Genomic DNA, 27,091 nt, shown 5'->3' on the forward strand with positions numbered 1-27,091 from the left:
GCATATCCGACGCAGCGTACCACATGGAACACGGATCGGTTAATCAAGGCATCTTCTCTGCCGGCGTACATACAGAGGAAGCTGCGAAACACAGTTCTACTGTCTCGTCTGTATGGATAACTTTCCACTGCCGACCAGAGTGGCCGAGCGGTTCTAGGCGCTACAGTCTGGAACCGCGCGGCCACTACGCTCGCAGGTTCGAATCCTGCCTCGGGAATGGATGTGTGTGATGTCCTTAGGTTAGTTAGGTTTAAGTAGTTCTAAGTTCTAGGGGACTGATGACCTTAGAAGAAGTTAAGTCTCATAGTGCTCAGAGCCATTTGAACCATTTAACTTTCAACTGAGACCTATTGTTAGCGGTCCTGGGTGACCGACGTATAAACTGGCGAAAAACTTGGCGTCTCTGATCCAGCCGCAAGTGGTGAAGACTGACACATACATAAAGGACTCAGGACAAAAAAATGGCTCTGAGCACTATGGGACTTAACATCTGAGGTCATCAGTCTTCTAGAACTTAGAACTAGTTAAACCTAACTAACCTAAGAACATAGCACCCATCCATGCCCGAGGCAGGATTCTAACCTGAGACCGTAGCGCCTAGAACCGCTCGGCCACACCGGCCGGCGACTCAGGACATTTCATTAAGAAGCTGAAGAAACTAAAACATGCACCGAACGACATCCTGGTCAGATACGATGTTGTTTCTTTGTTTACTCTCTGTAGCACATCAGTCCCATTTTCACGCAAGACATCGCCAAGCTCTTTCATGCATGTCTCACCGCGAGTTTTTCACGTGGAATGTCAACCTCTATGAACAGCAGCAACGCGTCGCCGTGGGTAGCCATCTTAGTTCAGTGGTGGCCAGCTTCTTCATGGAACATTTTGAAGCACAGGCACTGGATTTGGCGCCTTGTAAACCTAAAGTGCGGTACAGACACGTAGATCATACCTTTGATGCGCGGAACCATGGTCACAAACAGCTTCCTGAGACACTTGAACAGCCTCCACGCCAGCATAAAATTTACCAGGGAAGCAGAAAAGGACAAACACCTACCAATTCTCGACGTGCTGGGCCCAAGCGACGGTGGAAACGTGGGAGACGAGGTGTATCGAAAACAGACGCTCACGGACCGCTACCTCCACAAACTGTCAAACCACCACCCTAGCCAGAAAAGAGGCATGATTAATACGCTTGTTACTGCCACACATTCCCAGAGTGAGGGACAGTATCGGCCGTATGTTGCGCAAACACGGCGTAAAGACTATTTACGTACCGACAAAGCAGATCAAAGAGTGTCTCAGATCGGCAAAGGAGAAAGGACCCACTTGCAATGTCGGGAATATACCGCATACAGTGCACATGCGCAAAAGTTTATGTCGGAATGACTGGACGATCAATCAACACCAGGATCACACAACATAAACGACATTGGAGGGTCGGAAAGAAATCGGCCGTGGCAGATCTCGCGCTGTGTGAGACCGACCACGTAGTACAGTTCGCCGACACGGAAGTTCTGGCTGTAGAGAAGAACTATCACACCCGCTTGTTCATAGAAGCTGTGGAAATACACAAACACGAGAATAGCTTCAGCAAGAAAGAAGAAAGCATCAAGGTAAGCGGATTCTGGACTCTCGTGCTGCAGCGATGTCGGGAAAAATCATCAGACAAACGTCGGCCAAAGAACCCGAGACAGAAGACCACTGGCAGTATGTAAATTTTATTAACTAGCGTACATGTCGTCGTCCAAAAGGAGAGGTGCTATTCTTAGAGAAATGGGGCAAAAAAAAAGAGGAATCGCAAGAAGCTGTAAAATTGCTTTAAAGGAAGGACAAGTCTCACACCTTAATGCCTTTTCACGACCGTGGACTGTCAAATTAAGTTTTATGGATTTCGTCACTTAAAACTTCTGGGCTAATACGCCGTGCTAGATATATAAAACTCTCTCCTAAAATTTCCTCTCCGACTCCCTTGGCGGTGTGGCTCTTAGTCCGGCTGTGGCCGATTTGTTTACAGGGAATTTTGAGCAACGGGCGTTGCACACTGCCAGTAAAAGACCAGCACCGTGGTACCGTTACGTCGACGATACTTTCGTAGTGTGAACGCACGGTGCAGAGGAATTGTATGCCTTCCTGAGACATCTCTAATCAACCCGAAACTACAATTTAGTACGGAGACGGAGAATAATGGCCAACTGACTTGCTCGCGTGTGTCTCTTATCAAGTGAGGATACGGGACGTTGCGCTATAGGGTGCACGAAAAAGCCACGCACACTGGCCATTGCCTGCACAAAGATTCTGACTACCACCCCAACCAAAAAAGGTATGATTAAAACCTTGGTGGTCATGGTGGACAAAACTTGTGAACCGACTTATTTAAAAAATGAGCTTGAAATCTACGGTCGACATTCAAGAAAGATGGTTATTGGAACAAGGAGATAGATCGAGCACTTCGCAATAGGGAGAGAATCAGGATGGACGAGGACCAACGGTCACCCAAAGGGAAAGTTATCCTTCCGTTCATCAGTATGATTACAGATCGCATTGGGAAAGTGTTGAGCAAGTATAGTGTGGAAACTGGATCTGTTGATAAAATATCGATATAACGATATTTCTTCCAAAAATATCAATAAGTATAGGTGATATGTATTCCAGGATATATAGACATCAAAATGGCGATATCGAGTGCCGATGTGTGAAGGACTCTCACTGCTTTTGAGGTATCCTGATATCCAGTCTCTCTCTTTGACTGTGTGAAGCAAGCATATGTGGTACATGGGAAGAAGTATGTCCGATAGCACCAGGGGGAGGGGGGCGGATGTTTGCGGTGTGAATGACAAGATTTTCAATGTGAAGAAACAGCACACCAGTTGCCTTAAAAAACAATTTTTACCGCAACTTGTGTGTTATTCCTTCGATTCGTCATTCTAAAACAGTTGCTGAAAAGGATGAACAAAAATATAAATTCCGCGCGGGATTAGCCGAGCGGTCTAGGGGATGCAGTCACAGACTGTACGGCTGGTCCCGGCGGAGGTTCGAGTCCTCCCTCGGGCATGGGTGTTTGTCCTTTGAATAATTTAGGTTAAGTAGTGTGTAAGCTTAGGGACTGATGACCTTAGCAGTTCAGTCCCATAACATTTCACACACATTTGCACATTTGAAAAATATAAATGACTAGATTGGTCTCTGCGGTTGGCAGATACGTGTGAGGGGAAATGTTGACGGAACCGGCGCTTGGCGCTACCAACAGAAACTGTAGCTTTTAGCTCCACCACGTGGTTTTGACACAAGTGCTACGTCGCTGGCGTTGGCAGAAACGAAAAAAAAAATCATGGAAGTCGACATGAAGTGTTCCGGACAAATCCGATGCGTGACGAAACGGAACGAAGGATCCATCTGACGCCTCATATTGTTCCACTTACTTGCAGTTACCATTGTTAGCAAAGGGGCTATCACCAGGCGTGAACGTGCATCGTTTCCCTTTCAATTCTTGCTCGAAGGGGGATAGGAAGGCTGATAGTGTGTATCTAGTAATAAATCAATACATAAATATACAGCTCTAAGACCGGCAGCATATATACAATGTGAAGCCCGTACGTCGATACTTTTTGTTGTCCATATAAATCAATACTTTATCTCGGTGTACTGAGAGCCGGTATTGTTACTTTGTTAAATATTGATATATCAGACTCCCGATATTTTAAAAATACCAACAAGCCTGATGTAAGCTACCTTCAGACCCACCAGTAAAACAAAAGGATGTTTAAGATCGACAAAAGATATACGACATCCTTTGACTTCACCCTGTGTATATCAAATTCCTTGTAATTGGGGTCGGGTTTATATAGGTAACACAGAAGGAAGTTTCACAAGGTGCTACATAGCCACGAATATAAACAGTGATCCAGGTACTGTCAAATGTTTTTTATTCCAGTCTTTGACCACGATATAAAGTCTTTCGACAGTGACCGATTTCGATCAGTAATGACTAGTGGGCAGTCTATCTTTCAAAACAATACAGAGCTTCCTATCACGATATACTCTGATACAAACTGGGAATGTACAGATAAAATAAGGTGAAACGTACCTGTTCTACACCGTGTCCTAATGTGTTAAAACCATAATGGCATCATCAAAACATATAAATACACTAAGCAAAGCATCGTCACGTAGAATTAAAATATGGTGTAAAATAGGCCACATCGCCCACACAGTCTGATCTCACATTGCTTGCCTTTTACCTATGGGGTCATTTAAAGCAGCTCGTATATGCAGAGAAAATTGAAAACTGATTATCATCTCGAAGAAACGTGTGCCAACATTTCTGCAGAAATCCTTCTGCGAGTGCATGACGATAGGATTCAGCGCCTTGAAATGAGCGTTGACCGAAAGGGACATCGTGCTAAAGACATTCAATGACTGTTTTTTTATGGAGAACAGTCCCCCTCGTAATTCCAAGAAAAATGTTTTATAACTTTAGCACCATAACTGCTACTTCGAATTTGTTTGTAGGAATGTGCCTGTCGGAAAATGCTGATGTTATTTGATATATCACGTAACCGTGTTCCGAGTTAAAAATACCGACTTCGATTCAAAATAGCCGATTGCAAGATGGCGCCCATGTTGTGTATATACAGCAAAGGATAGATCACCTCACCATACCTTAGCGCAATGTTCAGGTCTCCCCATTCCTGCAGGGTTTTCGACATAGAGGGGTGTACTGCGACTTTTGACTCGCCCTGCACTTCCAGAGTCCTGCTCCTTCTGCTCCTGTTTTATCATGGTCTTAATCAGAAAAGCAATAAAATGATCAGGACCACAGTCTATTCCTGTTTTTAACCTTACATCTTGCACCTGAATTACCCGGTGCCTTAGCACTCTTACACATTCTGTAATGGATTTTAGGTCCCTTGACAGATTGACCCAAGTGTATTTACGTATATCTCTGTGCTGGGATGGGGCATTCATATGAGTACTCTTCTGAACCTTACACAAGTTAATCAGCCTCATTCCGTTACCGTTCTCTACAGCTTAATCATTTAATCTTTTCCCACTTCACCCATTTAAGTCCGTCATTATTAATAATTTGCTTCCATCCGTAAATTCGTCAACCACTTCTTGCAAGCCGTCGAATAAACTCGTCTTCATCTCGTCAGTTGCTGCTTTGTTAGTGTCATACACAAATTAATTCCAGTTTTCGTTCCATGAGTTTTTATTCTTACACTGACTATCCTTCACTCTCTTCCTTCCAATTAATTATTGCTTGTTTCCATTCTCGTTTATAAGAACTGCTTCTTATGATTTTGTCTTTCCACTTCGCCCCAAAACCAAATTCAGTTTGCAGTTACTTCTTGTCCAGATCGTTTCATTGTCGTTTCACTTATTAGCAGGATATCCATTTAATTACCACTAAATGACGTTAAGTCAACTTTCATATCTATATTACACTTACACTATGTGATCAAAAGTATCCGGACACCTGGCAGAAAATGACTTACAAGTTCGTGGTGCCCTCCATCGGCAATGCGGGAATTCAGTATGGTGTTGGCCCACCCTTATCCTTGATGACAGCTTCCACTCTCGCAGGCATACGTTCAGATGCTGGAATATTTGCTGGGGAATGACAGCCCATTCTTCACGGAGTGCAGAACTGAGGAGAGGTTGTAATTAACCTATTTTTACAGGTTATAACGTTAAGATTAGGGTCGCCACCGAGTCCAACCATACAACTAATCAAAGGTTTAACTGAGTCGGAAAATAAATTAATTCGATCACAGAGCAAAAACTCATAAAAATGCATACGTCATGATATCGCTCGCCGGCCGCGGTGGTCTCGCAGTTCTAGGCGCTCAGTCCGGAGCTGCGCGACTGCTACGGTCGCAGGTTCGAATCCTGCCTCGGGCATGGATGTGTGTGATGTCCGTATGTTAGTTAGGTTGAAGTAGTTCTAAGTTCTAGGGGACTGATGACCATTGATGTTAAGTCCCTTAGAGCTCAGAGCCATTTTTTTTTTTGGTATCGCTCATAGGGGATGCGATGTAATTAATAGTATTGCCCTTGCACTGTTCACGAGAATCAACCATTTAAAATAAAATAGCACATGCAAGAACACTGTGCAGTAGATCAGCTCCCAGCAACACATCTGAAAATAAGACTTAATCTAAGGCATTTGTTTTAAAATAAACTAACCACTGGACCTGTGCTTAGGTGCAAAAATGTAACCACGGAGCACGAGAGAAAATTGTAGATAAAATCATTTAATCCTAAGATATGGATGTGAGGCATGTACACAATTCCTGATAACATTAATTCCTAAAACATTAAAGAAAAGCATTCACCGTTATAATCTACACCTAAAATCATTGGTGTGAATCATTCATACATCTGCTGTTGCCTGATAACTGATCGCAATAATTCGTGAAACGGTACACGTTTCGCAGTACACCCGCGTGCCCACGTGTTTTGTGGAGACGCTATTTCTAGGTATCGTGGCCAAGTTGTAACAATATCACATCACACAATCATGAAGAGTTAACATTCTTTAAAACAAACATGATATCGGACAGTTAGTGATGACGGTAGCCCGACAAACTCATCCACGTGGTTGGCCCCCCCTCGGACGAAAGATACATAAAGCAAGGAAATTTTAAGAGAAGGTGAAGCTATTACTATTTAAGAAAATAAAAGCTCATACAGTCACAGCTGAAGGCAAACAGATATTCATACAGAAGCGAGTGCTCACTTCTCATCGACACCTTTGTGTGGCGCTCTTCCGGCGGATCCATTTACTAAAAGAAAAATCCGCCCTAGTTTTGCATTCCTTGCTGCGACAAGGCAAAGCAATCTTTCAGAGTTGAAAAGCGAGACCAAAAGCTAACAGCTCTCCTCTCGCCAAGTAACAACGCGCCACGCGGTCAGTCTAACTCACCCTTCTTCGACTGGAGCACAGCTGTGGACGCTTCCCGTACCGGCGGCAGACTGCCTCGCTTTTTCTTCTCCAGCCTCTTCCACCCTCCGCGTGGCTCGGAAAACCCAAAGACTCCATTTCCGCTACCAACCTAACGCAGGTGGATTTCTCACAAGTAGCGCAAACCTCTTTGCCTACTTGACCACTACGAGAGTTGGCTATTCTGTACAACTGCTGCTGAATCTGTATGACTATCGCAGACTTTCTCTAGCAGACTACGCCACCCTCTACCAACGACACATAAACACAGTCATTCAATCACACCACTATGAGAGTTACAAACAAGGAACAGAAAGAGAAATGCTAGAGAAAATGGGCTACCGGACTAATGAAAGGTGGCTACAGGACCCTTTCAAGTTATCGATGTCGGTCGATAAGGCCTGGCACGAAGACGCCGTTCCAAAACATCCCAAAGGTGTTCTATAGGATTGTGGTTAGGACTCAATGTAGGCCAGTCTATTACAAGAAATTTACTGTCATGTAACCACTCCGCCATAGGCCGTGATTTATAAATAGGTGCTCGATCGTGTTGAAAGACGCAATCGTCATTCCCGAATTTCTCTTCAACAGTGGGAAGCAAGAAGGTGCTTAAAACATCAATGCAGGCCTGTGCTGTGACACTGCCACGGAAAACAAGGGGTGCCAGCTCCCTCCATTATAAACACGACCACACCATAACACCACCGCCTCCAAATATTAATGTTGGCACTACACACGACCGGCCGCTGTGGTCGAGCGTTTCTAGGCGCTTCAGTCTGGAACCGCGCGACCGCTTCGGTGGCAGGTTCGAACCCTACCTCAGGCATAGATGTGTGTGATGTCCTTAGGCTAGTTAGGTTTAAGTAGTTCTAAGTTCTAGGGGACTGATGACCTCAGAAGTTAAGTCCCATAGTGCTCAGAGCCATTTGAACCACACGCTGGCAGAAGACGCTGGAGGAAACTGACAGCATGAATCCTTAAGGGCTGTGGATAAATCCATAAAATTACTAGGGGGTGGAAATCTCTTCTGAACAGCACGTTGCAAGGCAGTCCAGATATTTAGGGAGTTTGGTGGCCAACGCAAGTGTTTAAACTCAAAAGATTGTTCCTGGGACCACTCTGCAGCAATTCTGAACGTGTGGGGTGTCGTATTGTCCTGCTGGAATTGCCCATGTTCGTAGGAATACACAATTGACATGAATTGATGCAGGTGGTCAGACAGGATGTTTACGTGCGCTTCAGCTGTCAGAGTCGTATCTAGTCGTATCCGGAGTCCCACATGACTTCAGCTGCACACGGCCCAGACCATTACACAGCCTCCACGAGCTTCAACAGTCCCCTGCTGACATACAGGATCCATGGATTCACGAGGTTGTCTCCATAGCCATACACGTCCATCCGCTCGATACAATTCCAAACGGTACTCGTCCGTACAGGCCTCATGTTTCCGGTCATCAACGATCCACTGTCGGTGTTGACGGGCCAGGCGAGGCGTAAGGGTTTGTGTCGTGTGGTGATCAAGGGTACACGAGTGGGTCTTCGGCTCCGTAAGCCCATATGAATGATGTTCCGTTGAATGGTTCGCATGCTGACACTTGTTGATGGGCCAGCATCAAAATCTGCAGCAAGATACGGAAGGGTTGCACTTCTGTCACGTTGAACGATTCTCTTCAGTCGGCGTTGGTACTGTTCTTGCGGGATCTTTTTCCGGCGGCAGCGATGTCGGAGATTTGATGTTTTACCGGATTCCTGATATACACGGTACACTCGTGAAATGGTCATCCGGGAAAATCCCCACTTCATCGCTACCTCGGAGATGCTGTGTACCATCGCTCATACCCCAACCATAACGCGACCTTCAAACTCACGTAAATCTTGATATCCTGCCAAAGCAACAGTAACCGACCTAGGGACCGATGACCGTAGCTCCAACCAGTAACCGACCTAACAACTGCGCCAGACACTTGTTGTCTTATACAGGCGTTGCCGACCGCAGCGCCTATTCTGCCTTTTTACATATCTTTGCATTTGAATACGGAAGCCTATATCAGTTTCTTTGGCGCTTCAGTGTATGTTATGGGAAATATTTCAGATCCTGTCATATTAAATGACAAATGTGTCATTGCTATGTAAGAACATAATGTAAATAGACTTATATTACTGCTATATATGTACAGTTATCATTTTGTAGAAATAGATGTACATACAATCGTTTGTTCCTGTGTATCAAATGCCACGGGTGACGTGTTGTTAACCCGAAAAACCGATTTTGGCAAATAAAATAGTTCTAATGCAGCTCATGGTGTATTGAAGACGTCTTTCTATAAACTTTGTTTCCTCTTTATCAGACGTGACGTATTTCTTATTTGCCTAAGAAATTACGAGTTCCGCGTTACGACGGCAAACCACTTCAAGATCAAACCAGACAGGTGTTGTAAGTACTCCGAAAATAGTGCAACGTCGTCGTGCAACTGCGATTCTACCTAGATAAATTGCTACAGTTGCATTAAAAAGAAAAGGAAAAAACGTCGATATCTGTTTCTCTGTAATTAAACTAAACTCTGCCCGAACTGGTCATAAAGCCCCAACGGTACCGACCGGTCGCCGTGTCATCCTCGGCCAACAGGCCTCACTGTATGCGGATATGCAGGACCATGTGGTCAGCACGCAGCTCTCCAGATTAAGAGACCGGAACCGCTGCTTCTCATTCAAGTACCTCCTCAATTGGCCTCGAAAGGGCTGAGTGGTCCCCGCTTTCCAACAGCGTTCGGTAGACCGGATGGTCACCCATCCAAGTGCTAGCCCAGCCCGACTTTGGTGATGTGACGGGAAGCGGTGCTACCACTGCGGCAAGGCCGTTGCCTTCTCTGTAAGTAATTAGCAATGAAAATACGCCAAGTGCCGCTTAGTGAGTGCTTCCTCACAATTCACCCAGTGGAAACGATATTACGACATTGTATACGGCTTCGGAAGCAGGTGAGGTGCAGAGCTTAGCCTAATCGCCCCTTACATCGGACAACACGTGTGTGCTCCAGAGCTGAGCGACGCAGCACACAGGGAGCCGCGCTGCCGCCGAGCGCTCACCTCGCAGTCGTCCGCCAGGTAGTCGTAGCTGGTGGTGAACTCCCCCGTGTAGGCCGTCTCGTTGGCAGCCTCGTCCAAGATCAGCGACACGTTCACCACCATCCCCGGGTATTCCCCGTCGTCGCAGGCGCCAAAGTCCACGGCCTTCATAGCGTACGGGCCCTGCCGGGCACAAACAATACATTGCAAGGGCTCTTCAGGCACTCGTGTCGACACAACGAATGTTGTCCTGAAACCAAGTGCTGACAAAACAATACGTTGGTGCTTCATCTGCACTAATATATAGGATGATTTCTGCACCATGTACAAGCTCTAGGGATTGACTGAACAGAGGATACAGACCAGAAAACGTCTAATTAACTTATGCCCGGAAGTGTATGGTTTCTATGCTAGAGGCCATTTACTCAACCGTACGAGGGTCGTTCAATAAGTAATGCCCTACATTTCTTTTCTCACAACGTATTTGTTGTTAAGAGTCAGAATTTGGTGACACTAAGAGAGCGATTATAATTAAACTTTCAAAACGCTGTAGAAATAACACCTCTGGTCACAATTACGTCAATTTGCAACGGAATATTATCGGAAAAGGAGGAAAACGTACGGCAGAAGAAAAAAAATTGTGTGAAGATTGATCAGTAGATGGCGCTGTATGTGTCAGAATACGTAAATGAAAACACCTGCCATGCGCACGACCCAGTGAAGTCGGTGTAAACACGCCGGGTGCACGGCTTTTCCTCCTTCCGCATCTGCAACGTTCGCCGTGACTGTCTCAGTGCAGGATCGCGCTCTGCTAGTAAAGCTGCATTACAAGAACGATGGCTGTGCACACGTCGCTCTGCAGAAGCCACAGCAGTGCAGGAGGAGACGAGTGGTGGAGTGCAAACGTGTGGTGCACGGAGAACTGCCAGAACGTTGGGCGTACCCGTGAGCACGGCGCGTAAACAAAACATTCTTCTTTGCTATCCATTCAGAATTTTCCATGTGCCCGAGTTGCTTCCTGTTGCCCTGCCAGCAATAGAGACCTTTGCTTTAGAATTTCTTGCTCGCACAGAAGTGGTCAATGATTGACCGTGGAAGATTTTGTGGACAGACGAAGCCCACTTCCATCTGACAGGATGTGTCAGTACACAGAATTGTCGAATATGGGCAACGGAAAATCCACACGCAAACCAACCAGTACCACTTCATCCTGAAAAGGTCTCTGTGTGGTGCGGGTTTACGGCATCGTTTTTCATAGGGCCATAATTTTTGGAAGAGACAGGTGCTTCCGGTCCTGTTACCTATACCGTCACTGCTAAGCACTACGCGTGTCTTTCGCGCAACCGCGTCATTCCAGCTCTCCAACAGCGTGGATCTGTGGACAAAATCATTTTTATGCAAGATGGCACACCTCCGCACACTGAAAATCCAATTAAGCAGCTGCTGAGGCGCCATTTCGGAAATGCTAGAATTATCAGCCGCCATTTCCCTACAGTCTGGCCGTCTCTATCACCTGATCTTGATCCGTATGATTTCTGGCTGTGCGGCTGTCTGAAAGATGTTGCGTTCAGTGTTCCGACTGGAAACTTAGCTGCACTGAAGGCACGCATTGCGCAACACATTCTGAACGTGACCCCGGAAACACTTTGAAGAGTTGTGGAACATGCTGTTTCTCGATTTCAACTGAAACGGTAGACAGCATATTGAACACGTTTTGCACCAGTCACAAGGAAATTAATAATCCGATTTCATTATGATTGGTGCTGTTTATGCGGTTATTGTCATCAGGACAATTAAAAACTGATTTTTCCCAATCCATGTGATATGACCTTGCCTTGGTGGATGGGCTTACGTAATGAACAGTATGACACCTATACACCCATGCACATTGAGCAGTACACTTTGTTTGACGTCAAACCCACACCTTAGGCTTTGTTGTATGATTCATTTGTAGTCAACCTCCATTAAACAATGGCGCTTACAGCGCCATTTATTGCTACATTCTGTAACTATTTATTTTTCTTCTACGATAGGTTTTCCCCCTTCTCCGTTAATATTCCGTTGCAATTTGACCTTATTCGGACCAGTGGTGTTATTTCTAAAGTGTTTTGAATGTTTAACTTTAATTATAGTCACCCTGTACATGAACTTGTCTTGTCCAAGTCCTACTTTTCTACATTGTCTCCATCACGTTCTATGGCTGCACGCCATCGTTGTGGAAGAGCATGTATTCCCTGCTATTAAAAGCTCTTGTCCTGTAGGCGTAGCCATGTTTTCACTGCATGACTGTCACTCTCGTCATCTTCAAAGTCTGTACCCCATACAGAGTCTTTAGGCGGCCCAAAGAGATGCAAGTCCGAGGATGCCAGGTCTGGATGCGACAATGAACCCAATTTGGCGATGTTTTCCCGGGTTCTCACACTTGTGTGTGGGCGTGCATTATCGTGTTGGAGCAAGGTTTATACTGGATTCTTGTCCGATCGAACACATCCGAAACGGTTCTGGAATTTATTCGAAGTCTTCACGTACGCCTCTGAATTGATGGTTAACCGTCTTGGAATCACATCCACGAGAATAACATCATCAAAATCTCAGAAGACTGTCACCATGACTCTTCCAGCAATGATGGTTGTCTTGATTTTTCTTTTTTGTCGTGAATGAGGACGATGTCACTCCATGGACTGCCTTTTTGTTTCTGGCGCAAAGTGGTGCATCCAGCTTTTGTCCCCCGTAACGATCCATGACAGAAGTGTGTCTCCGTCGGTTTCCAAACGCTCCTACAATTCAGATGAAATGGTCTTTCTATGAATCTTGTGGCCCGCTGTGAGCATTCGTGGAACCCTTCGAGAGCACCTCTGACTATCTGAGAGTCTCCATCATTGCAGACGCACTTCCAATGCTGACCGACAACTGTAGAGCCAGTTGTAGAGTTGTGATGCGTCGGTCGGCACGAATAATGGCATCCACATGATTCAGCATGTCTTGATCAGTGGCTGCTACAGGACGTCCCGAGCGGGGCTGATCGTGGAGCTCTGTTTCTGCATTTCCCGAGGCTCTAACTTTCTTTACCCATCACGCAACTGTGCTCCTATGAACTGCAGCATCGCCAAACACTGCAAACAAATGTTTATTGATGTTCACCACGGTTTCTGTTTCTGCACACAAGAATTCAGTAACAGCACGCTGCTTGTAACGTGGGTTGTATGTAGAAGCCATTTTGACGCTCTACTACGGCTCTGCCACTTGCCAGAACGGTTCGAAACCTCCCGGCGCAGGGAACAAACATCAAATGTGAAGCACCCACTAGGACGTTTGTGTATTTTAAAAATTTTAAAGAAATGTGGGACGTTAGTTACTGAGCTACACTCGTACATTGTTGCAGAGACTGAGGTATAATACGCGCTGTCGCATGTAGCCACAGTTACAAAATGTTTTGGAAACGTTTCCCATGTGCCTCATCTCATCCGTGTACGCGCTGTAGCGTGCTCTGTGTGACACGTCCGCACTGGCCAGGCTGCACCCGGACAGTGTCACAGGCAGCACGGATGCACTGCTCCAGCGTCTCCACATCTGGAGTGGGCTCTGCCTACGTGATGCTACTGAGATGACCCCCTAACCAGAAATCGCACGGGTTGAGGTCCGGTGAAAGAGCAGGCCATGCGACTGGAACCACGCCGCCTCAGTGTGACCCACCAACAATGGAGGACAAGGCTGAGACGCGTCCGGGCGTTGGCGGCGATGTTAGCTGGAGCATCTGCATGTAGTAGCCGTATAATCCTTCGAATCATCAACGGCACTTCTTCCAGCAGGGGGGATAAAGTCAGCCACAAGAAGTTCCGGCCTGTTATGTGTCTTGGAAGGAAGATCGATCCCAAAATACGGTCGCCAGTTATTCCGGCCCACACATTCCGGCTGCACCGATGCTGATCATTCGCTGTCACCATACCCTGCAGGTTCTGCATAATATGCCACAGATGACTGTCCCGAAAGTTGATGATGCCACTCTGCGTAAAGGTGGCCTCATCTGTGAATAGGATGGATGACACAAATCCCGGAATCGTGGTTGCCAGTCGGAGAAACCAGTGACAAAGCTGATCCCGACGTGGAAAGTCTGTCGCTAGTAAGCCCTGCACACGCTGTAAGTGATAAGGGTAGCAACAGTTGTCATCGAGAATGTCCCACACGGTCGTCTGACGCACCCTGTAATGGAGGGGTGGGGGGTGGGGGGGGGGCAACTTTATGGTACGGACACGGCAGTCGCCCTCCACAGCGTTAGTCACATTTTCCTCCAAGTCTGGTGTCCAAACATTTGGGGTACGTCCTTCATGATTTCTAGCTTCCTGAAACGACCCCGTCTCAGACAAACGGCGAAACACTGTTGCAAACATTGAGAGCTGTGCCAGAATGAGATTTTCGCTCTGCAGCGGAGTGTGCGCTGATATGAAACTTCCTGGCGGATTAAAGCTGTGTGCCGGACCGAGACTCGAACTCGGGACCTTTTCCTTTCGCGGGCAAGTGCTCTACCAACGTAGCTACCCAAGCACGACTCACGCCCCGTCCTCACAGCTTTACTTCTGCCAGTTTCATTGAGAGCTGTGGTTGTTGGCGGGAACAGATCTGATACAACGTTACTTCCAGCAGCCCGTTGCTATTTGCCTTTCCGTAAGTAGACACCATGTCGGCAAGCTGTCGATTCGAATATAGGAGCATTGTGAATAACGCTCCATCACGTCCACTACACGGTAAATCAAGAGAAGTGAATCGGACACAACGTTACCAATTACTGTGGCTTGAGAGGGCGCTAGGGCATGACATACGAGGAACAGTACCACCCTCTAGGAGGAAACCATGCGTACTGTGGCTGCATGCTACAGTGCGTATTAGACCGCATTCTCTGTAACAAAATACGATTCAGTAAGTGACCTCTAGCATGGAAACCATGCCTTTCTGTACATAAGTTCGTTACACTATTTTTGTTCCGTATCCTCTCATCGATCAATCCCTAGAGTTTGCACATGGTGGTAAAAATCACCCTATATAAACGAGAAACGTTGTCTAACATTGTTCTCAAAAATCTCTAGTAGTTTACCTCAAATTTTTACACAAGGCTCTTATAAGCGATTGAAAGAACATAGGCTACACATTTTCTTAAACAACAATGCACATATTTTTCTGTTAAAACCGAGTCCGAGAAAGAAAGAGCTGTTCTGTGTTATGAAAAGTGTGGCTTCGACTCCTTTCTCTCAGATGGCTTCTGTTACGGTAGCAGAATGTTTAAACCATTATACAAAATTTTTATCCCTCATATATTGTTTCTCAGGGAATATACCCTCCTGGAAATTGAAATAAGAACACCGTGAATTCATTGTCCCAGGAAGGGGAAACTTTATTGACACATTCCTGGGGTCAGATACATCACATGATCACACTGACAGAACCACAGGCACATAGACCAGGCAACAGAGCATGCACAGTGTCGGCACTAGTACAGTGTATATCCACCTTTCGCAGCAATGCAGGCTGCTATTCTCCCTTGGAGACGATCGTAGAGATGCTGGATGTAGTCCTGTGGAACGGCTTGCCATGCCATTTCCACCTGGCGCCTCAGTTGGACCAGCGTTCGTGCTGGACGTGCAGACCGCGTGAGACGACGCTTCATCCACTCCCAAACATGCTCAATGGGGGACAGATCCGGAGATCTTGCTGGCCAGGGTAGTTGCATAACACCTTTTAGAGCACGTTGGGTGGCACGGGATACATGCGGACGTGCATTGTCCTGTTGGAACAGCAAGTTCCCTTGCCGGTCTAGGAATGGTAGAACGATGGGTTCGATGACGGTTTGGATGTACCGTGCACTATTCAGTGTCCCCTTGACGATCACCAGTGGTGTACGGCCAGTGTAGGAGATCGCTCCCCACACCATGATGCCGGGTGTTGGCCCTGTGTGCCTCGGTCGTATGCAGTCCTGATTGTGGCGCTCACCTGCACGGCGCCAAACACGCATACGACCATCATTGGCACCAAGGCAGAAGCGACTCTCATCGCTGAAGACGACACGTATCCATTCGTCCCTCCATTCACGCCTGTCGCGACACCACTGGAGGCGGGCTGCACAATGTTGGGGCGTGAGCGGAAGACGGCCTAACGGTGTGCGGGACCGTAGCCCAGCTTCATGGAGACGGTTGCGAATGGTCCTCGCCGATACCCCAGGAGCAACAGTGTCCCTAATTTGCTGGGAAGTGGCGGTGCGGTCCCCTACGGCACTGCGTAGGATCCTACGGTCTTGGCGTGCATCCGTGCGTCGCTGCGGTCCGGTCCCAGGTCGACGGGCACGTGCACCTTCCGCCGACCACTGGCGACAACATCGATGTACTGTGGAGACCTCACGCCCCACGTGTTGAGCAATTCGTCGGTACGTCCACCCGGCCTCCCGCATGCCCACTAAACGCCCTCGCTCAAAGTCCGTCAACTGCACATACGGTTCACGTCCACGCTGTCGCGGCATGCTACCAGTGTTAAAGACTGCGATGGAGCTCCGTATGCCACGGCAAACTGGCTGACACTGACGGCGGCGGTGCACAAATGCTGCGCAGCTAGCGCCATTCGACGGCCAACACCGCGGTTCCTGGTGTGTCCGCTGTGCCGTGCGTGTGATCATTGCTTGTACAGCCCTCTCGCAGTGTCCGGAGCAAGTATGGTGGGTCTGACACACTGGTGTCAATGTGTTCTTTTTTCCATTTCCAGGAGTGTAATTTTAAGCAATATATGTCTACCGAACAAAGTGCTGTTTTGTTTTCTTCCTCGAAGTCGGATTTCACATAAACTTGTATGATCAGAAATTTGTATTTCTACCTTATAGGCTTATGCAGTGTGAATCATCCTAAAGTTTGTAATGCTATTTGTCCGTGGATTAAGACTGCGATGTAATGTCACAGAAGATGCTTCCCTCACACATCAAGCAGCTGCAGAGGTCTCTCTTGTCCCCCAGATACCAATCATCGTAACCGATCTATCCATTCATTTTAAGTCAATCAACATTTATTTTGCAATAACAGAGAATGCTCACGGTCTGGCATACAAGTACGTTGGAACGGATCTACGATCAGAGTGTTTGTACCGTCGTGAACTGTATGTACCGTTTCACTGACACTTGGCACACAGTAGCACAGAAACTAAAATTGTACTCTGTAGTATCAGGGCATAGGCTACAACAACTATTGTACAAACAACAGTACATAAGTGTACAGGGTGAAGCGAAATTCGCGCACTCGGGCTTCGCGGCCCACCACATGTACAGTAACGACCTCTGTCAACACACACATCCAGCGCTGTACAGTTGGTGCTTCTGGAGGCGAACCACGGCCGAGTTCTACCGGCGGTGCCTGAAAGGCGCACTCGACGCACCAGCAGACGACCAGCAGTACCTGCCGCGACTGAGGAGAACCGAGGCGGAACTCCTTCAAATAAAGAAACAACAAATGAGAGGCGTCCTCACCAGAAGCAAGGCGTATGGCGAGGTGGATGAAGAGCCACTCACCGTGCACCACCTAAACAGGGAAAGGATGAGAGCCGCAGGAAAGTGCGTAAGTGAGCTGCAGCACAAGCAGGGGCAGACAAGTGCATGACATACAGAAATTTGAACTCAAAATCAATGTGTCGATGCTATGTATAAATTATTACGCCTGTCCTGCAATGTTTTACCCAAACAAAAAAGACGACAAACGGCCATGTAAAATGGTTCAAGGAACAACAATAAGAGAAACACGAAAAACGAAACGTATATACAAACGAAAACCTATAAAATGACAGTAATGTTAACCAACTCTAGTAATAGGTTAATAGAATGAAATGTTTTATTTTATTTTAAATGTATCGTTGTTAATATATTTAAATACATAGATATGGTTACAAAAATTTAAAAAAAGGTGCAGTGGATAGTGTTTTGGGTTAGCATGCAGAAGGTCGAGGGTTCGATCCTGGGTTGAAACATATGTTTTTTATTTGGTAAATGTAGTCCAGGTGGTACGGTATCTGGCAACTTAATTGTCAACAGCGATTGCAGCGGGTCCTCTGGAAAACATTTGCACTTACACACTACTGTACAATCGTAGAAATGGAAAATTGGTCAGCTTTGAAAGAAGTCTTTTCTACCTCGTGGGCTCGAATTTATTCGCACTACTTCATATACGAGATGCGAAACCTGTTTTCTTTGTACCTTCCTCTAGTGGTCACATTGATTAGCACCAACTATTATTCTTGCCTCGTTCAGGTCCATTACATTTCGTTAGGGCCTTACGTTACCAGTAGCACTAGCAACATGCTTTGCAGATAATGTCCAAACTCGGTTACTGTTTGTATGTGTTATCACCATGGTCTCATTAATTGTTTCAACTGTTTATTTCTTATTTGTCTAACCACGTATATGTTGAGTTCAGCAGTACAAAATGTAAATTTAAGATACATATGACATAAGAAACGGTATTATTACAGAATGAAATGTCAGAATGAAATTATCAAATAAAAAAATGCGCCCCAACCCAGGGTAGAACCCCCAACCTCCTGCACGCTAACCCAACACTCTGTGCACTGCACTTTTTCCTTTTTTTCATTTTGTTCGTTGTTGCTCGTCGTGTTTGGTCGTTTCGGAAATCACATGACATCGGTTCAAATTCGTTGTTGGGCCCTTCATTCAGTTTTTTTTCATTACAGAGGCAAACCAGCTCTCTGACCGAACACACTGAACTACTGTGCAGGCACACGAAGTGCTCAGCACACGTAACATTTGCTGTTAGAGGTAGTTACTAGACATGTGGCTATAGTGTTGCCAGATTGCCACTCTTTAACGTCCTTTTCCTGACGGATGTACTCCCCAGACGAAATTTTGTGAGAGACTTTTTTATCCCTGGTATGTGAGGAGTCGCGCTGCAAAGGATCACCCTGTATAATAGAATAGATGTGCTGTATAAATGAGCTCTTTTGCTCTCCTCATTGTGGTCGGTTTAGGTAAGACAGCAAGGCATTTTTAAATAATCAGACAAGTATTTAACATGATCAGTTTATTTTGCCCTTTCATGAATCAGTAGTTAAGAGAACTACTTCATACTGTTATCTTACCACGCAGTGTCCAAACAAACGAGAATTTTGGTGTATTCTGCAGTTTTGTAATTGTTTTCTATAGAGGAATTTACAACAAACTTAAAAACAAAAACCAAAACCTAAAACAAATGAGTCTGTTACTTTCGTATTATATATGAGTTATTACACTTTAGAGCGCCATACCTCCAAAGAGATCGAAGTAGCAAATTTGGCTCCAGACAAAATTTCCGGTGTAGGATACGTATATTTAGCGACAGCGAAGCACTGCCGAGTTAGCTAGTCTTTAATGTAACAGTAATTCACCAAAATGTTTTCCTAATAAAGGATGTACCAAAATTCAACGAAAAAATTCAGAGATAGGAAATTAAGTAGAACATCGAAATATTTAACGAGTTATTCGGGCAGTAACAAAAATCTACGGTAAAAATTGCAGCACACATTACTCATATGTAGACGAAGAAATCATGTTATATGAAAATGGGTCTTGGATCGCTTTCTTTGCTTGTTACATCTGATTTTCACCAACTCGTTAATCACGGGAAACACACAAGAGCGGAACATTAGAATCACGGGGGACGTGCACTCTTGGCGGCGTCTGATTACGTAGTGCACCTCCAGTGTTTTGTTTTACACGTCATTGCTTGTTTTCAGTTAACATCAACTTTTCCTGCGTTCAGTACGACCGTTGCCGGCACGCAGGTTACTACGTAGAGTTAATCACAGTCGGCCGCTGTGGCCGAGTGGCTCTAGGCTCTTCAGTCTGGAACCACGCTGCTGCTACAGTCGGAAGTTCGAATCCTGCCTCGGGCATTGATGTCCTTAGGTTAGTTAGATTTAAGTAGTTCTAAGTTTAGGGTACTGATGACGTCAGATGTTAAGTCCCATAGTGATTAGAGCCATTTGAACCATTTTTTTAAGTTAATGACAGACGTGGCTCGTGCAATGGCAGTGTACACAAGTTCAGAGATGTCACATGCCCATTTGATATATGGATCAGCTGACGGCAATGGCGACCGTGCTCAGTGCTTGTACGGCAAGAGATTTCCAGGACGAAGGTGCCCCGACAGGTAAACGCTTGAAGCCCCTGATCGTCGACTCAGGGAGCGTGGGGCGTTCGGGCCTGGTACTCGCGACCGTGGGAGGCCTGGGAAGACGAGGGCACCGCAGCGGGAGGCGGCTGTCGGCGGCGACCCTAGCGTCAGAACAGGACGTGAAGCTCTAACACTGTACGATGGCCAGGTGACTGTCTGGCGAGTCTGACACGAGGAACGTCTACATCTACATCTACATCTATACTCCGCAAGCCACCCAACGGTGTGTGGCAGAGGCCACTTTACGTGCCACTGTAATTGCCTCCCTTTCCTGTTCCAGTCGCCTATGGTTCGCGGGAAGAACGACTGCCGGAAAGCCTCCGTGCGCCCTCGAACCTCTCTAATTTTACATTCGTGATCTCCTCGGGAGGTATAAGTAGGGGGAAGCAATATATTCGATACTTCATCCAGAAACGCACCCTCTCGAAACCTGGCGAGCAAGCTACACCGCGATGCAGAGCGCCTCTCTTGCGGAGTCTGCCACTCGAGTTTGCTAAACATCTCCGTAACGCTATCACGGTTACCAAATAACCCTGTGACAAAACGTGGCACTCTTCTTTGGATCTTCTCTATCTCCTCTGTCAACCTGACCTGGTACAGATCCCACACTGATGAGCAATACTCAAGTATAGGCCGAACGAGTGTTTTGTAAGCCACCTCCTTTGTTGATGGACTACATTTTCTAAGGACTCTCCCAATGAATCTCAAACTGGTACCCGCCTTACCAACAATTAATTTTATATGATCATTCCACTTCAAATCGTTCCACACGCATATTGCCAGATATTTTACAGAAGTAACTGCTACTAGTGTTGGTTCCGCTATCATATAATCATACAATAAAGGATCCTTCTTTCTATGTATTCGCAATAAATTACATTTGTCTATGTTAAGGGTCAGTTGCCACTCCCTGCACCAAGTGCCTATCCACTGTAGATCTCCCTCCATTTCGCTGCAATTTTCTAATGCTGCAACTTCTCTGTATACTACAGCATCATCTGCGAAAAGTCGCATGCAACTTCCGACACTATCTACTAGGTCATTTATATATATTGTGAAAAGCAATGGTCCCATAACACTCCCCTGTGGCACGCCAGAGGTTACTTTAACGTCTGTAGACGTCTCTCCATTGAGAACAACATGCTATGTTCTGTTTGCTAAATACTCTTCAATCCAGCCACACAGCTGGTCTGACATTCCGTAGGCTCTTACTTTGTTTATCAGGCGACAGTGCGGAACTGTATCGAACGCCTTCCGGAAGTCAAGGAAAATAGCATCTACCTGGGCGTCTGTATCTAATATTTTCTGGGTCTCATGAACAAATAACGCTAGTTGGGTCTCACACGATCGCTGTTTCCGGAATCCATGTTGATTCCTAGAGAGTAGATTCTGAGTTTCCAGAAATGACATGATACGCGAGCAAAAAACATGTTCTACAATTCTACAACAGATCGATGTCAGAGGTATAAGCCTATCGTCTTGCGCATCTGCTCGACGACCCTTCTTGAAAACTGGAACTACCTGTGCTCCTTTCCAATTATTTGGAACCTTCCGTTCCTCTAGAGACCTGCGGTACACGGCTGTTAGAAGGGGGACAAGTTCTTTCGCGTACTCTGTGTAGAATCGAATTGTTATCCCGTTAGGTCCAGTGGACTTTCCTCTGTTGAGTGATTTCAGTTGCTTTTTTATTCCTTGGACACTTATTTCGATGTCAGCCATTTTGTGCGAGGATTTAGAGAAGGAACGACAGTGCGGTCTTCCTCTGTGAAACAGCTTCAGAAAGAAGTGTTTAGTATTTCAGCTTTACGCGTGTCATCCCGGAGTGTCTGGATATGCTGTTTCGAGCCACTTACTGATTTAACGTAAGACCAGAACTTCCTAGGATTTTCTGTTAAGTCGGTATACAGAATTTTACTTTCGAATTCAGTGAACGCTTCACGAATTGCCCTCCTTAACGCTAAATTTGACGTCGTTTAGCTTCTGTCTGTCTGAGGTTTTGGCTGCGTTTAAACTTGCAGTGAAGCTCTCTTTGGTTTCGCAGTAGTTTTGTAACTTTGTTGTTGAACGACGGTGGGTTTTTCCCGTCCCTCACAATTTTACTCAGCACGTACCTGTTTAAAACGTATTTTACGATTGCCTTGAACTTTCTCCATAAACACTCAACATTGTCTGTGTCTGAACAGAAATTTTCGTTTTGATCTGTTAGGTAGTCTGAACTCTACCTCCTATTACTCTTGTTAACAGATAAACCTTCCTCCCTTTTTTTATATTCCTATTTACTTCCATATTCACGGATGCTGCAACGGCCTTATGATCACTGATTCCCTGTTCTGCGCTTACAGAGTCGAAAAGTTCGGGTCTGTTTGTTATCAGTAGGTCCAAGATGTTATCTCCACGAGTCGGTTCTCTGTTTAATTGCTCGAGGTAAGTTTCGGATAGTGCACTCAGTATAATGTCTCTCGACGTGTATCTGTGCCATTCACAGCGTGTGCAGGCGCTATCAGCAGCTCATTTTCCCGCACAGGTACTCTCCTGCGATTGGTTTATTCAATAAATTGTAAACCATAGTTTTAGTGCAACGGTGCTGTTCACAGATGAGGCGTCTTTTCATCGAGATCAGACTTTAAATTTTCACAATCGGCACGTATGGACAGACGTCTGTCTTGACGAAACTGTTGAAGCAACTCGTCAACACAGATTTTCTGCCAGTGTTTGGGCCGACGTTGTTCGTGACTGTTTGGTACGGCCTAAATTTCTTCCACTCAGGCCCAGCGGACAATGTTACCACAATTTCGCAGAGAATGTTATACCTGATCTGTTAGCAGATGTGGCATAAGCTGTGCAACGAAACGTCTACTCAATGCCCAATGGAGCATCTCCTCATTTTAGTGTTAGTGTTGGTCGGCCTCTACATAAATTCTTTGGTTGCATAGGTAGAGATGGACAGTTGCCTGGACTCCACGCTCTCCACACCAAAGCCCCATCCAATTTTATTTGTAGTGGCATTTGAAAGCTCTTGTGTATGGAACCGCAGTGGAAGACGTTCAAGAGCCTCCGTGCTCATATTATGGAAGGCTGAAGGACCGTATGCAATATTCGAGTGGTACATCAGCGGGTCCGAGATTCACTATGACAATGCATCAGGGGCATATTGAACATCTGCGGTGAATTGCATGTAGTATGGTCGTTCGTTCAGTCCATTTGTGTTTCCCGTCTTAATGAGTAGTAATATGGAAACAAAGTGTTTCGAGACTCATATTCAAACAAAAACAATTTCATGACCTACGTGTGAGGAATGTGTTCTGGCGTAACCACAAGCGCCGGCATCAGGATGAAGAACGCAGGAGCAGAGAAGCCTGTGAGACGACGTCGAGCTCGATGACAAGGACCGCACCACGACAGGAGCGGCCTCTACAAGAGGAGAATGTAAGCGCCGCTCCAGCCAGCCTCGGCCGCGCAGTACCAGCACAGCAGCAGAGTCGTCACCCTAACTGTTGTACTGAGACAAGTGCCTCGTTTCAATAGCTTACACGCACATTGTATAAAGCATGTAGCCCATCGTCTGCGACACGTACTTGTAATACAGAGTTAAGTATTGTCAATCTTCTTTATTGTAATAAAAACTATTAATGTGATTTGCTTGAATTGTTGTAGAAAGCACAGCAGCACCCCGTCTCCAGGCCACAAGTGGCCCATCAGGACCATCCGACCACCGTGTCATCCTCAGCTGAGGATGCAGACAGGAGGGGCGTGTGGTCAGCACACCGCTCTCCCGGCCGTTACGATGGTTTTCTTAGACCGGAGCCGCTGCTATTCGGTCGAGTAGCTCCTCAGTTGGCATCACGAGGCTGAGTGCACCCCGAAAAATGGCAACAGCGCACGGCGGCCCGGCCGACAGCGCTGAACTTCGGTGACCTGACGGGAACCGGCGTATCCACTGCGGCATCCTTTGGTCATCCTATAAGACACGAGTTGGCAGGACAACACAGAATGTGTCCTGTGATTGCTGCTATGCATTTTTGTTACACCCTGTACGATCCAATGGATAAAAACTATTTCTCAATAGTGGTCGAAGATGAGTCTTTCTGCGAAGTCATTTGGACGCAATTAATTGGTTAAAATCCACTCCAGTTAGTCATTGGATGTTTTTTACCAGCCATCCGATTCCGCTGTAACCGCAGTAGAATGATCAAAGAAAGTATAGGCACGGTAGCCCAGAATATTGTTCGGAACCGTATTTACTCTACAATGTACACATTCATTGTAGGTGGTATGGGCAGAGAGTCTTAGGAACTACACTGCGCAATACGATTAGAAGTTTACTTTTTCGGAACCCCGTAAATGTTTCTGACTGCAATGTACATGCTTGAAATGTTGCTCAAAGCTGCCTACAATCTCCCTCTGTAGTGGTGCAGAAGTGGGCCGCCCTCCGAAGTCTCCTTCTGGCTCGACGACGCTTCCAACAGCGAGGTATCGACACGGGCGAAAGAACGGCCAGATCTCAGCAGAAGTTCACGTGACTTGTAAAGTGGGTTAATGATGTCACACCGGCGCCAAACTCCACCACAACGCTTTCCAACGCAGCCGTGGGCGTGTCACAAGATGAGAAAGACGTCACAGCCCGTAAACACTTACGGCTCTCGGACTGACGTTGGGGCCGGGTGTGCCTTCGTCATCGACACGCGTGTCTTTCGATATCGGCTTCCGGCACTCTGCTCGGTATTTACAGCCGAGCTCTTCGGCCTGTATCGGGCCGCGGAGTACATCCGGCGACACAGACTTTTCAGTTGTGTCCTCTGCTCAGACTCTCTCAGCGCCCTTCAAAGTCTACGTGCGCTGTACACCAGCCGTCCCTTAGCGCAGCAGGTCCAGGAAGAATGTCACTTGCTCACTCTTGGTGGATCCAGTGTGATGTCTATGTGGGTCCCTGGCCACATCGGTCTGCCAGCAAACGAGGCTGCTGACGCTGCTGCCAAAGCTGCAGTCCTCGTACTGTACCTCAGCCCGCTAGCTCCTGTATTCCCTCCGATAATGGCTGTGTTGCCGTCTGTCAGGAGGTGGTGTCCCTTTGACATCGCCAATGGTCCTCCCTTCACGGGAATAAGCTCCGGCTTATTAAGCCTCTCCCAGCAGCTTCGACGGCCTTCTCTCGGCCCTCCCGCCGGGAGGAGGTCATTTTAACCAGGCTGCGTATTGGGCACTGACTTCTTAGCCATCGTCATTGCATAAGTGGCGCTACCCCTCCACTTTGCACTTTGAACGCCATTTCCTGACGGAATGCCCATTTTTTAAGCGTTTACGTTCCCGCTTGGGTTTGCCGTCTGAGTGATCGGCCGTTTCAGCCAATGACGCGCTGGCTCGCGACCGCCTTTTACTTTTTGTCTGCCAAAGCAATATGGCGAAGGCCACTTAATTTTTAGTTTTTCGGCGTCCGTTTCTGTATGGTGTCTTTTTTAGCCCTTTCTCCACGTCAATGTATTTAGCTGTCTTCTCTTATGTCAATTGTGACTGACATATAGTCGTTTTTCAACTCCTCTTTGTCTTTGTATTCTAAACTTCTGACCTGAGCGCGTATGACCCCAGTTGTTTTTTACTCCCTAAAGCAAAACAAACCCACAAACCAAAACATATCGCCCCCTCTTTTTGGGACCCTGCGATGGAGGTCAGAACCGCGACGGCCAGCGTTGAAATCACGCGATTTTCTTATGACCGATCCAGGGAAACATTTCAGACACGCTGCCGCTTAGAGTGGAAAGGGGAAAGCCTCAGGGGGGTAGCACAAAGGGCGTCAATGAATCCACCCCTTTCCCTGGGCCGTTGTTTTCTACACATTTCGCAGTCGAAAACGACAGCTAGATATTCTTGACTATCTCTGACAGTGCTGACGCACTCGGACGTTTCGATCCTTCTGCATGGACACTGTAACGCTGCAGCTCCATTTAACGCAATCGCACCCCTTTTTTAGTGCAGTGCTACCGCTATTTTCTCTCTTGTGTACAGAGTGGACCCACATTCGACGATATTCGAACGTGATCCGAAGCAGCCAAGGGCTTTCTATGCTAATGTTTGACATGCTCCTCTGGTGTGCTCACACAGAGGTGTGACATTCATGCAGCTGAAGATAAAACGGTAAAGCTTCCCTCGAAGACCCTGCAGTTTTTCAAAACCGTCGGTGGCACCTACGCACATTTAGCGAAAATTTTAAAAATGCATCTTCATCGAGGAAATTTGTGAAGCAGTTTGAGGCGTCTATAGGTAGGCAACCGTTTGATACAGCTCTGAGTTCAATGGTAACACTGGTTGCCGTCAGATCCCCGAAGTTAAGCGCTGTCGGGCTGGGCTAGCACTTGGATGGGTGACCATCCGGTCTGCCGAGCGCTTTTGGCAAGCAGGGTGCACTCAGCCCTACTGAGGCAAACTGAGGAGCTACTTGACTGAGAAGTAGCGGCTCCGGTCTCGTAAACTGACATGCAGCCGGGAGAGCGGTGTGCTGACCACATGCCCCTACGCATCTGCATTCAATGACGCCTGTGGGCCGAGAATGACACGGCGGCCGGTCGGTACCGTTGGGCCCTCCAAGGTCTGTTCGGACAGAGTTTTTCTCCAAAGGCTCATTTCTGATTATTCAATATATGTAGGCGGGCAGCTTTGAGCGTTTTACCGAAATGCTGGCTTTTGGAGGGACCCTCCGTCATTTTATTCTCACATGTGTCAATGTCATACCCCTCTGTCATCTTACCACAGGAGGGCGCGAATGGGTAGAACTGAAAATGTATAACAACCCTTTGCTTCTTCGTATGACGTCCGAGTTTGGTTGAATCGTTTCCAACAGTCCCTATTGGCTCCATCCTGGACACAAGAGCGAAAATGACGGTGCTACTGCAGTCCGAAGGGGTGC

The 27,091-nt window shown here is 46.7% G+C and overlaps 1 protein-coding gene across 1 annotated transcript in view; it reads right to left on the reverse strand.

The window, feature by feature from the left end:
• The window catches only part of LOC126212691 (uncharacterized), a 99,680-nt gene that overhangs the window by 47,412 nt on the left and 25,177 nt on the right, over nucleotides 1-27,091 (reverse strand). The window contains exon 2 of the mRNA XM_049940107.1: nucleotides 10,028-10,189. Coding sequence (XP_049796064.1) covers nucleotides 10,028-10,189 — 162 coding nt within the window. The remainder of the gene's footprint in view (nucleotides 1-10,027; nucleotides 10,190-27,091) is intronic.

This window comes from Schistocerca nitens, chromosome 11, assembly GCF_023898315.1.
Source record: "Schistocerca nitens isolate TAMUIC-IGC-003100 chromosome 11, iqSchNite1.1, whole genome shotgun sequence".
Lineage (NCBI taxonomy): Eukaryota > Metazoa > Arthropoda > Insecta > Orthoptera > Acrididae > Schistocerca > Schistocerca nitens.